The sequence below is a fragment of the Podarcis erhardii genome, assembly GCF_964252035.2.
Source record: "Podarcis erhardii genome assembly, chromosome: 8".
Taxonomy (NCBI): domain Eukaryota; kingdom Metazoa; phylum Chordata; class Lepidosauria; order Squamata; family Lacertidae; genus Podarcis; species Podarcis erhardii.
Genome location: NC_138499.1, coordinates 42,271,110 through 42,285,430, shown reverse-complemented (window position 1 = coordinate 42,285,430; position 14,321 = coordinate 42,271,110). Strand labels below are relative to the sequence as shown.

The 14,321-nt window shown below is 40.9% G+C and overlaps 1 protein-coding gene across 26 annotated transcripts in view; it reads left to right on the top strand.

The window, feature by feature from the left end:
- DTNA (dystrobrevin alpha) overlaps positions 1 to 14,321 on the top strand; it is a 184,753-nt gene that overhangs the window by 117,401 nt on the left and 53,031 nt on the right. For 15 of the 26 annotated variants that reach the window (XM_081873649.1, XM_081873630.1, XM_081873653.1 and 12 more), the window contains 4 exons: positions 1,219 to 1,356; positions 4,224 to 4,437; positions 10,874 to 10,959; positions 12,913 to 13,067. In XM_081873649.1, the coding sequence (XP_081729775.1) occupies positions 1,219 to 1,356; positions 4,224 to 4,437; positions 10,874 to 10,959; positions 12,913 to 13,067 (593 nt within the window). Of the gene's footprint in view, positions 1 to 157; positions 308 to 1,218; positions 1,357 to 4,223; positions 4,438 to 10,873; positions 10,960 to 12,912; positions 13,068 to 14,321 lie in introns of those variants that run through there. The other 11 variants (XM_081873631.1, XM_081873640.1, XM_081873655.1 and 8 more) reach the window with 2 other exon arrangements.

Below are 14,321 nucleotides of genomic sequence, written 5' to 3'. Positions count from 1 at the left end.
AGAGAGAGAGAGAGAGAGAGATGTTACACTTTAGGAATGTTTGTGACATACTAGTGAGACTGAAAAGACATCATAGTATGAATTGCATCATAATAGGGCATCCTAGCAACTAGTAGCTTGCTAGGGTGAAAAAAAGCCAGTCTTTCCTAGCAGCTGGTCCTTCCTAGCAGTAAGGTTTGCTTCCTGCAGGGTGCAGGATCTGTGTGGCTCTGCCCAATGATTAGAAGCTGAGCAACAGAACTGCACAGAATATTGTCTGTGCTGTGCAGCAGCTAAATCAAACTGGAAGGATCGACCTACAGGGCAGGCAAGCAAATATTCATTTATTCTTTTATTCCCGCATTAGGTGCCTTTCTGTATAACATTGTGGGTGGGTTGAATTAATTTTTAAGAGAATAAAGGAAGTTGTGTTGATAATCTCTGCTTCTGTTTTCTAACCAAATATATGCCCTCTTCTGTACAGTGGAGAGATTGCAAGAAGTGTGTAAAAGGTAACTGCTAAGTTTCTGTAGCTTCTTTCATTCTTTGTAATGTCTTCAGACATAAATCGATTGAGGATTGTGTATGAAACAGTAATGCAGTAGCTCATTCATTCATTCATTTATTTGGATTGTATCTTCACCTTATATTTGGTTAGAGGCATTGTATGATAAATGAATAGGAGCTGGCTAGTAAAAATCCATCCCAAAGTTCACCAGACTATGTCATATAATTCCTGTTAGGCAAACAGTTCAGTTGAGTTTCAGTTCCATATTGGCCATAGTCCCTAAGAAGAAATGTTACAACACAATGCATAATGGGATGGACAACACAACTCACAATTTGTAGATAGTTACAATGAGCAAGAGCTCAGCCAGCCAAAATTAGTTTTCATTACAGCAGTCACAGATGATAGCAATTTACAACAAGAGATTCAATAGAAGCAGCATGAGATTTGGATAATGCTAAAGTGTGAGAAGCTGACTTAATGAGTAATTCTTTATATCAATTATCTGATCGTTTCAAGATCTGACTGGTTTCCCTTGCCCAAAAGCAGTTGGGGAAGAAACATGTTTCTAACCAATATACAGTATAAGCAGAGTATTTTTAAAATCCAGATGTTACAAGATCCTCAGTTTCTCCCATGTCACAAAAGCATAGGCTAAATCTAGACATAATGTAAAGTTGTGAGCCTGTGCTAGGCTTGGGCTCAGGAGCTGCCTCTTCCTCCTCCTCCAGTGTCTGCTGCCCTCTCCAATGCCCCCACCCTCTGCACCTTGGCCAGAGGGGGTACCCAGAAGAGGACCACCAGTGATGGCCTACAGGTCTGGGAGAGGTTCATACAGGATAGCCATGGTGACAAGAAATTGTATGCAGGCAAGAATATTTGGGGGGGCTTCAAGAATAAGGTCTGACAGACTACCTATCCCCCCCTTTGTTTATAATGCTTTGCAACAGCTGTGATGCAGGTGGCAATGACTGGGCAGGCAGCACCCCACTTCAGTTCTGCAGCGAGATTAGGCCCAGTGAATAAAAAGAGACCCAACTGCTAAGTAACCATTTGCAATTCTCTTCTGTCCATAAAGAGGCCGCTCAATTCTTTTTACAGGCTGGTAACTTTTGTGAGCTTCTTTAGAGGCTGTGCCATATTCAGTTGGGTTTTCCTTACCATTTAAAGTGTTCTCATTAACAAGATGGGAGAGAACAAAACAAGTTTGAAGTCTCAGTTTATTTATTCAGTAAGCAGAGTTTAAAGAGCCTGCAGCAAAATACAATCCACCACTGGAAACCCTTGGGGCAAGAGAGAACTAAGGGAGACCTTCCATGTTTCTATTCAGTAGGCAGATTTTTAAAAGGCTGCATGCCCAAAATAACTGGTGAGGGGCATCTCTTGGCCCAAAGGTTTTCTGTTGTGTCTCCATTTATTTCAATAGACATATCTGGGTTTTGCAAGATTTTTTTTATTGATTACTTGCAAAAACCCTTGAGATGTCGAGTATCCAAAGGAAATGTTTGCAAAAGCGTGATTGTTTTTAAGCTTGAACACAGAGATGTTAATGCATCCTTACAAATTATCTCCCTCCACAAAGCCATTGTTAGCACTCCTGGGTGGGGTGGGGGTGCAGAACACAGGCACCAAGCTTGTGGGATTTTTTGCCAATAGAGATCCAGCAGGCGCCTTCGGGGTCAAATTTTAAACGCCTACTGAAAACTTTTTTATTCTGCCAGGCAATTAAGAACGTATCTTTCCACAATGGATAATTGAGGTCTGTTTTTAACTTTTTAATACATGATTTGTTATTGTATGTTTTATGTATTATTGCTGTAAATCGCTTTGATATTTCTTCTTCTTCTGATATAGCACTATATAACTGTTTTTAGAAATAAATACAGTTACTTAACCTCTTCGCCTTCCCCCACGACTTCAGTGTGACTAACAGAATCAGGGTGTGTGTGATTTAGATCAGACAAATGATGCTGTGGAAGGTTAAAAACCTCTTCCCTAGCAGAGCCCTTCCAGTCAATGTCACCTTCCCCAAACTGCTTTAAAATAAAATGAAAAGTCAGGAGAGTGCTTCATATAATTTATGTGTCATAATTTGTTTGTGCTTCCTTACCCTGTGTGGTATATGGTATTTGGATATGTGTGTGTGTGTGTGTGTGTGTGTGTGTGTGTGTGTGTGTGTGTATTCTGGGATGTGGGTGGCGCTGTGGTCTAAACCACTGAGCCTTGGGATTGCCAATCAGAAGGTTGGCGGTTCGAATCTCCACGACGGGGTGAGCTCCCGTGGCTAGGTCCCAACTCCTGCCAACCTAGCAGTTCGAAAGCACGTCAAAGTGCAAGTAGATAAATAGGCACCACTCCAGCAGGAAGGTAAACGGCATTTCCGTGCGCTGCTCTGGTTTCGCCAGAAGCGGCTTAGTCATGCTGGCCACATGACCCGGAAAAACTGTCTGCGGACAAACGTCAGCTCCCTCGGCCAGTAAAGCGAGATGAGTGCCGCAACCCCAGAGCTGTTCGCGACTTGACTTAACTGTCAGGGGTCCTTTACCTTTTTATATATGGATTCTACTAATTTCATGCATGAGATCAAAAGGGCTTGTAGCATACTGCAGTCCTGAATCACCAAATGTCTTGGAATTCAGGTCATCTCAAAGGGTTTGCCACATGTCAAAGTAGCTTGTGTGGAAGTTGATGGACGTTAAATGGAATGCTGGAGAGAGCCAATCGGTGCTGGAGCAGCCTGTTAGGACTAGACTTCAGCTTCTAGGTGCAAAAGCTACATAAAGCTTCAAAACTGAAAACAAAAACCACCTCGTGCCTTTCTTTTTCTTCTTTTTGCTTTATAAAATATATTTGGCCTTTTATTAATTTAGTTTCAATACTGATTTGGCACACAACATGTTTTATAATTCTCTACAGTTCTCTATAAATATGTATCCAATCGCCTGTAGATGTATTTTCTTTTTAATTACATTCTGGTCTAATGAAATGAGCACCTGAAAAGGAGACCTATGTTTCCTTTGTGTATAAAAATGACAATGTTTTGGTGGGCAAATGATTTTATTTTTTAGAGTTGTTGCATCTCCTCCTCTTGCCTCCCCTTACTGCTGCTGGCTCCCTAAAAAAACGCCATCAAGGAGTCTCTGGCCCCCATGCGTCATTGGTAAGGGGTGGGCTTTTCCCTTAAGCCAGCCATTTTCAGGATGCACCTTTTTTCTTCCATATGGAAAGCACAGAAGACATCACTGATTCTCTTGCTGTGTGCATTGGTTCGGGGCACAGAGAAAGACTATCCCTCCAAAAATGGCTTGGAGGAGGAAACCCATCCTCTGCTGAGGACCCTTTTGTCCCAAAAGCCCATGACAAGGGTGAGCTTTTTTTGGGGGTGTACCCTTTGCTTCCCCCACATGCATGTCAATGGACACAGGACTGCTATTTTGATTTTTACCCAAACTATACCTGTAAACATGGCATCATGGGAAAAGCAAAAGGAGGCCACTCCAAATTGTTTCACTCCACCAATTTCCCTTGAAACAATTTTGTACACCCCCGCAAAAAAACAAAAACAAAATGAAGCCCCACTCACAAACCAGCGGTGGGGGGAGAAGGTGTCATTTCAAGCAGATCTAAGTATATATTTTATCTATCTGTCAAAATGCTATAACCTAAGATAGGATTATTTTCTGTCTCTTTTGTGGGTATTTATCTGATTGTTAGTACTATCTTGCATCCTACATAGTGCACTTAGTGGATATTTGGAATGTAATAGAAGCATTGCGGGAAAATTCATTGAACAACCTGGATCCGAACATAGAACTGAATGTGGCTCGAATTGAAGCTGTCCTGTCCACAGTTTTTTACCAACTGAACAAACGCATGCCAACTACCCACCAGATCAACGTAGAGCAATCCATCAGCTTACTACTCAACTTCCTGCTGGCAGCTTTTGATCCGTAAGTTTTCCTTCTTATATTATTGATTTTAATCTTTCCACAGAAAAATAGTACCAAAGTGAAATATCGGTTTGAGCTGGGCCTTGGACAAAGTGAAATTCCCGAATTACTGTTGTTGTTCAGAACTTTCTTAATTATGACTATAAAGGCTATATGTTACACATGTAGATGTGTGCAATATTACCTTGTTGCCTCAGGGATTGGAGAAGTGGGAGTTGGAGGGAATGCTTAAATCTTTCCCTCCCCACCATTGTCTGCGCGCGCGCGCGCGCTCTCTCTCTCTCTCTCTCTCTCTCTCTCACACACACACACACACATGCACAGCTTTACCAAAAGGGCCATTGCAGTAATGTGCATGTAACGTCAAGTTTGGCCCAAAGCAGAACACTTCAAAATGCAAAATTGTTCCATTCTTTGGGTATTATTATTGCTGGTGGAAACATCTGCAGCAGTGTTTATTCTGTAGCAGTGGCATGGGGTTAGTGGCTTATTGTTTGAAGGAAACTCTTTTTGCTGCAAGCTTAGGCAGCTGTGAGCAATTTCCCCCCTTTTCCTTGTTAATGTAGCAAACTGTGAGATTCCAACAGAAAAAATGGCAATAGAATTCATGTTATTACTACTGCCTGAAACCTTGCATTTGAAGGCCATGGGGAGGTGGAGACAACCAAACAAATGTGAATTTATAGGAAAGAGACATCCCTAATGTCATGTTACAGATGAGCGTTCTGTGTATATATGTAAATTACGGTAATTGAGCATAGGATCCATCAGCATGTTATTGGCATTCTTAAAAGCATCTGAATAGCCTGAAATTACAAACTGGATTGACTGGGATCAGCTTTGTGCTTCGACAGGTGCAAATTATCTATTACCTCATTACTGTTTTCTATTATGAAAATGCACTGGTTGGAAATCCACACTATTAAAGTACCATTAAAATAAGTTGCCTTGTGTTCCCGCTTGCCTACCCACCCCCCTCTTGCCCTTCTCCCCAGCACACACTTGATGGAGTTCTTGCTTGGCATTGTGTACCTTCCAGAGTCAGATCAACTGGTACAGCTTAGTCACCATGGCAACACCTGGGGTGAGGTGGGAGGGAGCAACCGTTCCACCTGACAAAGTAGCAGAGGCACTGTGTGCCTGTATCCAACCAGCTCTCCTGCCCTCTCCAAGGAGAAATTGTCAGTAGGCTGTGAAACTGTGGCCTTCAGTGTTTGGAAAAGATTCCACAACAAGGCAGAAGCTCTTTTTAAAAAAGAAGTAACAGTAAACCCTGAATTCTTGACTCTTCACAAGAACGGGGAAGAAACCAACTGAGAAAGCCTGGGCACATGTTTTGCTGCCCACTGCCTGTAAGTCTCCCTCCCTCCCAACAAAACCATCACTGTGAAAATGAAATCATTCGTAATACCCATTTTGTTTCTGGAGTTTAGCACTGCAAGGCTTTGAAGATGCATACAAAACACCATCCCACAGAGGAAGGAATGAAAAAGTACTGCTTTTCTAAATGATGGGGTGATCTATGTTAACACAGTACTGCTCTCACATAGAATGTGCTCAACAACTATTCTATACACTTTTGGTAGCTAGGTAATTGTAGGACCTGGAGTATATCCAAAAATGCAAATTGTTCTAAAATAGCAACTGCTTTCATTTCAAGTACTGTAAATCAGAGCTGTCCTCACTATGCTGACATAGTGCTTGAAATTTGTGATTGAATTAATAGAGGGGTAATCAGAAATCCTAAATGTGAGCCTCAATGAGCCATATAGCCTGATAGGATGGATGAAGAATCCCAGGAGCTCTGGGCAGGAAATGCATTTTATTAATGTCGCCTGGTGTGGCAAAATATTAAAGACTCAGTCAAGTGGAATGACCATAGAAATGTTAACAGAGTTTCCATTCTTGTTGCTACTTAAGATGTAGCTTAGCAATTTTGGATTGAAGGTTTGAGTTATATTAACAGTGCAGGCCTGTGCCTATCTACTCATGCTTAGGCCCCACTGAGTTCAATGGGGCTTCTTCCCAGGGAATTACATATAGCAAAGCAGCTCCCCTAGCTAAATATGACTGCCTGTGTTATCTGCATCTGGATGCCTTCGTCTGCAACAAAGCATGTCTTCCCCATATTGGTCTCTACAGCCACAGCAGGCACTGTAACTCTCCAATGGTTTGACTTTACCCCCAAATGCACACTCCTCTATTGTCTCCCAAGACAGATGGATGCCAATAACAACAGTTATCATGTAGCCTATTCACAGTGAGAGCAGGAAACACTGGTCTCACCGTGAATTGGCATCATAGATATACTTAGTTATATGACATTGTAATGTCATCATGTTAATCATATTATCCCAATGGGCTGCCAGCAAATTAGTAGCGGCCGCCATTTTATCCCAGAGCAATCAGAATGAGCAATCCTAACAAGAGCCTTAAAGTCAAGTTGTAAGGAAATATCTAAGTGTCTTTTGCTGCAAGGCAGGGTGGAAATCTTTTAAATGGAAAAACTGTACTCATAATTGCAGGGAACTCATTGGAAATACATTTGGTGAAGGCCCACAAATCAAAGGTGTGTGTAAGGAAGACTTTTCCGAGGTCAGAGTATAGGGTCTTTGATTTCTACCAAGAGGAGCAAATGAAGGCATTTTCTACTGATCACATCTAGTTTGGTTCCCTGACGCAGCTTGTCACTCAGTTCTTTTTATCAGCAATCACCCCAATTGCATGTGCAGAGAGACAGGGATTTCTGCTTGCTTCCTTTAAACCAGACTCCTTATTTTTGCCCTGAAATATATTAAACTGATTTATAAATGGGACAGGGCAACATTAAGTAATGCTAGGGAGTGGGGAGGCCACCTGCTCATCTTTTTTGCTACTGGTTACAACCCACTTGCAGCTTTGATTATCTGCTGCATTCATGCCATTAAAACACACACACCCACACACCCTTCTATTCCTCTGCTCAGTAAAATACGTTTTTTCAGAATATATTATCAGAATAGTATAAATACAATACAAATAAAAGGGGGGAGCTCATGCTTCATTATTTTTAAACTTTCACCTACTCTTATGGAGAATAATACAGCTTATTTCCAAAGGGAAATCTAGATGAGGTTTTGTTAAATCAGCTTGGAAGTGTTATTGGCTCTGATAGAGTATGCAAAAGCATGCACAGGGTTTTAGTCATATGCTATAGATTTTGTTTTGTGATAGCCTCTAGCTAATATGGTATAGAGTAGTACTATTGGCATTGGACAGCTGGAGCACCCTGTGGCCTCAGGTCTTTTACTGATGTTTCATATGCGTTAGAGGCAGGAGAGCAAAGGGCATTTCCCTACCTCCTCACTTTTGCAGACAAGTACAGCGTGAAAGAGAATTACAAGGGGATTCTCAGCCCTTTATTCTGTTCGCTTCATAAGTCCTTCTGATGCCTTTACAATAGCCCATGGCCAGTACAGAGGAATGCTGCCCGTTCATGTAATAAGCACATCTCTTATGATTGTTAAAGTCAGTGTGATCATGTTTTGACAAGTGAAGTTGTTGATCAGTCTACTACCCAACTGCATATACAATTGTTGACTGGATGAGCACCACAATACATTTCTCTGATGGCACAGTTGGTTCTTTGAGTGTTGTTCATTCATGTAGAGAACTGAGTAACATTTAAATAGAAATGTTTTCTCCATCTCTACAAGTAACGCAGTTGACTTCTTCATTTATTTTCTGCCTCTGTGCCCTGCTCCACTAGCCCATGGGCTTGCGGGAGTGGTTTAGTGCAGGGATGTCAAAAATACCAGAGTGATTCATTCTAGTGCTTATAAGAAATAGTAAACTCACAGCAGAGCCAGCAGAGCCTCACTGCCTTGGCAGACGCAGGACAAACACTGCAAGAGTGAGAAGTCACCATTACTTGTCCACACCCAAGCAAATGTTTAGGCATTCTTTCTACACAAAGCAGCCTACTTCAGTTTGGCCCATCAATTCACCTGACCGGTGAGGCCATAGATGGCTACTATCCAAAGCTTACAGATAGCTGTCCTCTCTGGGCCAAGAGCCCAGCATCCCAGGGTCTACAGATAAGCACAGCATCAAAGCAAGCCAATTAGTATATACAAAAGCAAGTGAATAAAGCAAGTGAATATAAACATATATGAGCTGTTGCAAGCTCCTTCTTGCAACAACTACCAATTCGTTTTGGAGTTATCTTGACTACCAAGATGGCATTTTAGGCCTTCTGGAACATTTCACCTTTAGTTTCAACACACTCTGAAGATTCTCTCCCCCTTTATGGCTTTACAACAATGATCCCTTCACTGAACAATGATCCCTTCACTGAACATCTTCACCAGCGGCTGTCACAAGGCAGAATACTTGCTCTTAAGCAGCCATATTTTACTCATGAAAACTTTAAAAACTACTACTATAAAGGAGTTTCATTGTACAACAGAGCAGCTTTGATAATTACCAGACCCTAGGGGCACCTAAATGCCAAGGTGCCCGTTTATCTCACCTAGTCACAAGCCATGTCAATACATATTTTCATGGGGAAATTGAATTTATGCTGAGTCTAGGTAGAGATGTATGAATACAAATGACTCAGATGAAATATGGTGTCCAAACCTATCAAGTCAAACTGCAAAAAAAAAAAATTAAATGGAAAATATTCCTTTCATACCTTTTCTTCTCAGAAGTATTCAGCTATGGAAAATGCTATTCCATTTGGGATACAGAGAAAACTTACTTATCTGCTATTCACAATTCATCCCCTTACTGAAGAAGGACCCATTAAATTTGTACAATTGCCATAGGTCACACATTTATTTATTTTTTAAAAAATAATCCATTGACTTCAAACAATAAAGTTGTTTCTCCTTACCATTATTACATTTTTTAAAAGTGCCACAAGGTGGAGGGAACCCTGATTCATATGTGGTGTTCATGTAAATACACTAGAGAGTACTGGGAAATGATTCACACAGAATTAAAAAAGATTCTAAAACTCACATTTCCCGAAAGACTGGAGGCCTTTCTGTTAAGGATAATAGGTGATGACATTCCAAAAAAGGCACTCAATATCTTTCTGTACATGACTGCTGCAGCTAGAATACATTACTGCCTAAACATACACAGGTACTTCAAGCCACAAGTAGCCACCAACTAGCTTTTAATGTATTGTATGTACAAGATGGATGATCGCTGTCTATGTTTGCATAAACGCTTAGCTTTGTTTCAAAACTGTTAGTTTTACTTGGACCAGCTTCGTTGATAATAATTGTGATTTTGAATTATATTCAATGATTTCCCATTTATTTATATGTTAAACTAAAATGGCAAACACTTGAAATTAAAATATGTATGCTGCTTGCCTGTTTGATGCAAGCATAGGGCACAATCAAGCCAAACTATGCACCTTTTAACTAAGCTTAACTCTCTCCAACTGAAATAAATAAGACTGACCATTTTTAATTTGTCTGTATCACTACCACTTCTGCATTCAGCATGTAGACACATAGCTGGATATTTTAGGGGGCCTACTGTGGACCCACATTAATATTGATTCAGCACTAGACAGACATCTTTGTTGTATTCCCAGGCATAAGAACAACAGCAACAGCAACAACAATAACTGTATACTGCCCTCCATCTGTAGATATCAGAGCGGTTCACAACATAAAAATGATGTTTTGACAGTTAATGGCATTTTAATACCATTTAGGGTAGAATCTTATGGTCCCAAGAGTCATAGGACAGAGTGGATCTTCTCCCTACCGACGGAGAGGGAGATGTGGAGGCTGGAGGAAAAGGTCTACTCTCTCAAGCCTCTCTTGTTGTTATCACAGAAACCTCTGCTCTGTACTGGTGGTGCTGCAGTGGTGATAATGGCAAAAGAGCAGCCATTCTGGAGACAGATTAAGGATGGATCACCCAGATCAAAAAACCTTCCAGGCTCCTGACATACACCCATAATGGGGGGAAAGTACATTAGGTATACTTATAATCTCTCCATTGGGATTAATACGAGGGGAAATCTTCACGGAACACACACAACTGCCCAGGAAAAGAAGGGGGGTGGGGAAGCAGAGAAATGCTGGCCAGAGCCCTCTTCCCTGCCAGAGCCTGACCAGACTAAATTGGGCAATGTTTCGTGTTCTGGTTTCGATGGAATTTAGTGTTGTGCTAGAATTGTTATATTTGATTTATTTCTCTAGCTTTATCTTTTTAAACTGTTTTTACAGTAGAACACTCAGATAACCACTGTTCAAATCAGAACTACAATAAATAACTTGTTTTCTCTTGTATTCTTTTTAAACGTTTTATGGTTGTTTGCAAAATTTTAATTTCCAAGCCTAAGAATATTTGTACGGCATAATTCAACAGCAGTGCAAAAATATTGCCATATTGATGTCATCATATTTGTTTTCTTGTTACTGTATAGAGAAGGACATGGAAAAATGTCTGTCTTTGCTGTCAAAATGGCCTTGGCAACACTTTGTGGAGGAAAGATCATGGACAAATTGAGATGTAAGTCTTTGTCCTCTATTGTTTAATTGTTTAATTGTTTAATTAATGTTGTTCCTTTCCTTTCAATATGGAATAGAACCGGAATTTGGTTTAGATAATAGTGATATGAATCAATTCATGGTTTCTTTCCAGAATTCTGGTACTGAAAGATTCCTCTTATGCATGGTCAAATGTGTTGAGTGTCCAGCATAAAGAAACATTTTCATGGTTTTCATAATGAAATATATTTTGCACCCCACCACCACTAAAGACCCAAAGAGCTACTCTACTAAACAATACAGAGTACAAAGACCCCCAGCAATAAAACTGCTAGCACATTTGCAAAGCTAAGCAGGGTCCAGTACGGTTTCAAATTAGATGGGAGATTGTGTGCTGAGATTCCTGCATTGTTGGGGATTGGACTAGATGACCCTTGGGATGAGAGCCAGTGTGGTGTAGTGGTTAAGAGCAGTAGACTCGTAATCTGGTGAACCGGGTTCACATCTCCGCTCCTCCGCATGCAGCTGCTGGGTGACCTTGGGCTAGTCATACTTCTCTGAAGTCTCTCAGCCACACTCAGAGTGTTTGTTGTGGGGGAGGAAGGGAAAGGAGAATGTTAGCTGCTTTGAGACTCCTTAGGAGAGTGATAAAGTGGAATATCAAATACAAACTCTTCTTCTTCTTGGGGTCCCTTCCAGCTCTACGGTTCTTTGATTCTATTATACTAAAACAACAGGACACTACTGAATTGGCAGCCAGGCCCAAGTTTGAAAAGAACTAACAGTGTTTTCTACTACAAGCAGTTTTCTGTTTAAGTTTTGCATAGTCAACATCTGTAAAGCATTTAACAATTTTAAAGAATTGCTCTTTGACTCCGATAGCAAGAGCAGAAAAGCAGTTAGCAAAATCTTTGGGAAACATGCATATGTATTAGAAAGATTGATCAATTAAAGCTTCTTTAATCAGGTTGCAGCCCTAGTTAAAACCAATATGGATTAAATTAATCCATTCATAGATCCAAACACATAACACACAAGAGGCACAGAAACAACTTTATTGTCTGAAGTGAAATCACCCTTTGTAATGCAGTGAATATTTTAAAGTGCGCACACAAATACCCAGCTCTCCAATAATCCAAATCAAGGATGACTACCTGTGGCCCTCCAGGTGTTGTAGGACTTCAACTCTCATCAGTCCCAGCTGGCATGACCAAAGGTTAGGGATGATGGTAACTGGAGACCAACAATTTCTGGTAGGCCACAGGTTAACCACCCATATCTAAATACTCAGTTCCCAGATCATGGACCACCTCTCCCCATTTGAACCAAACCAGACCCTGTGATAGTAATTTGAGGCTCTTCTACATGTTCCTCCTCCACAAGAGGTTCAGAGGGTGGCAGCATGAAAATGGGCTCCCTATTTGTGGAATGCTCTCCCTAGGGAGGCTCACCTGGCACCTTACATAACTTTAGGTGCCAGGTGAGAACATTCCTCTTCACACAGGCCTTTGACTGATCAAACAATCCATGGCCTTTTAAATGTGTTGAGGGGAAGGTTATTGTTGTGTTATGTATTTTGTATTTTTATACTGTAAGCTACCCAGTGATCTTCAGATAAAGGGTGGTATAAAAATTTAATAAATTGTCACCGTTATCATTACTTGAAGCAGAAAGTTGCTCTAGGCTCAAGAAGTTTGCATTTTGTACTTTGGATCTCTTTTATCATGCTAAATTACCATTTTTTTCTGATTTGCATCATTTTTTTTTCTAAAACTGGAAAAGAATTTTGAGTATTAGAAAAGTGCTTGCTTACTCCCTTTAGTGAGTCCTGACAAAGGCGTATCCGTTCTTTAGCAATATAAAAAAGGGGATAACTCTAATTATTATTTTCATTTGAAAAGAAATACTGTTAGATTTGTAACTAGTGGCTTAAACCAAATAAACCATTTCATATTTTCCCCCTTTATTCCATCAGATATTTTCTCAATGATTTCAGACACTAGCGGTGTAATGGTTTATGGTAAATATGACATGTTTCTGCGAGAAGTCCTTAAACTACCCACGGCGGTCTTTGAAGGTCCTTCTTTTGGATACACAGAGCAGTCAGCAAAATCCTGTTTTTCTCAACAGGTAGATAAAATGGCAACATTCACTGCCTCCTTTTTGCCCTTCCCATTAATGATATGCAGTGACAAAATGTTATGTGCTTTTTATTTGTTTATACCGTAGATTGTGTACTGGACACTTTGGCAATTGTAAACCAGAAGAGAACTGTATTTTGTTTAAGGGCCAAATTAGATATGACTTGGGAAGACGTGTGAACAATCTCCTAATACGATTTGGAAAAAATACTAACAAGATGTTGTAGGGTAGCTATGAATTGGTTCGCAGCAGCAGCAGGAGGAGGGGCCCCTGTATTGTTTTCCGAAATGCTCCTACATAAGTGTGGAATATGATTAGGGCTCAGCTCTCAGGTGGGCACCACTGGGAGAAGTTCATGGTGAGCTCTGGCACATCTTTTTCTAGAAAAATAGCACTGGTTATGATAACAATGATATTAGATTTATAGACCAATAAACTATTGCCTTCAGTATTATAGAGATGAGCAATATTGGGACTAGGTATGCACTGAGGTTTGGTCCTTACCAGTTCTACATGGACACAGGACTACATCCAGCCCATCGTGTTTATGTGCAGATTTAAATGGAAAATCCTTTGAAGTTTTCAAGTAATGCCATTAAAAAAAAAAAAATACAAGTACAAGTGGTTACAAGATGGTTCCAGGACTACAACGTGGCCCCTGATCTCCCCTACTCCTTTTCAAAAGGCTCCCAAATAGCTGACTGAGATGTTTACAGCCTGGAGCAACTACCATACAAAGCTTCTTGCCTTTGAATTACAACAGAGCAAATCCCCCTTGTAGCATCATGGACTTGATGCATGGGCGTAGCCAGGGGGAGGCAAGGGGGACAGCTGACCCCCATCAAGTAAAACAATAGAAATACTTAACTAACTGACCAATCACATTGGTTCTGCCCCCCTAACAAAGTCCAGCCCCCCCAAAAAAAAATCCTGGCTACACCCATGACTTGGTGTCCCTCAGAACTCTTCCTGGGCCATACCCCTCACTGGCTCCGCTTTACTCCTTAATTGTGTCCTTGACCTCTGATAATGTCTGGGTGGAGAACAGAGAGGGCTGTGGAAGTATGTGTAGAAGCTAGCCTACTGTACAGAGATGAAATTACATCTGTTGCTTTGCTCACTTTTGCTCCAGATCCTGCCTATCACTTAAAGGTTGCCTCAGATGGTTGCCGGGAAGGAATGCGTCTCTTGGGCTGAAAAGAGTTCCCCTCCCCTGTTTAAGATATTGAAATGTATCTGCTT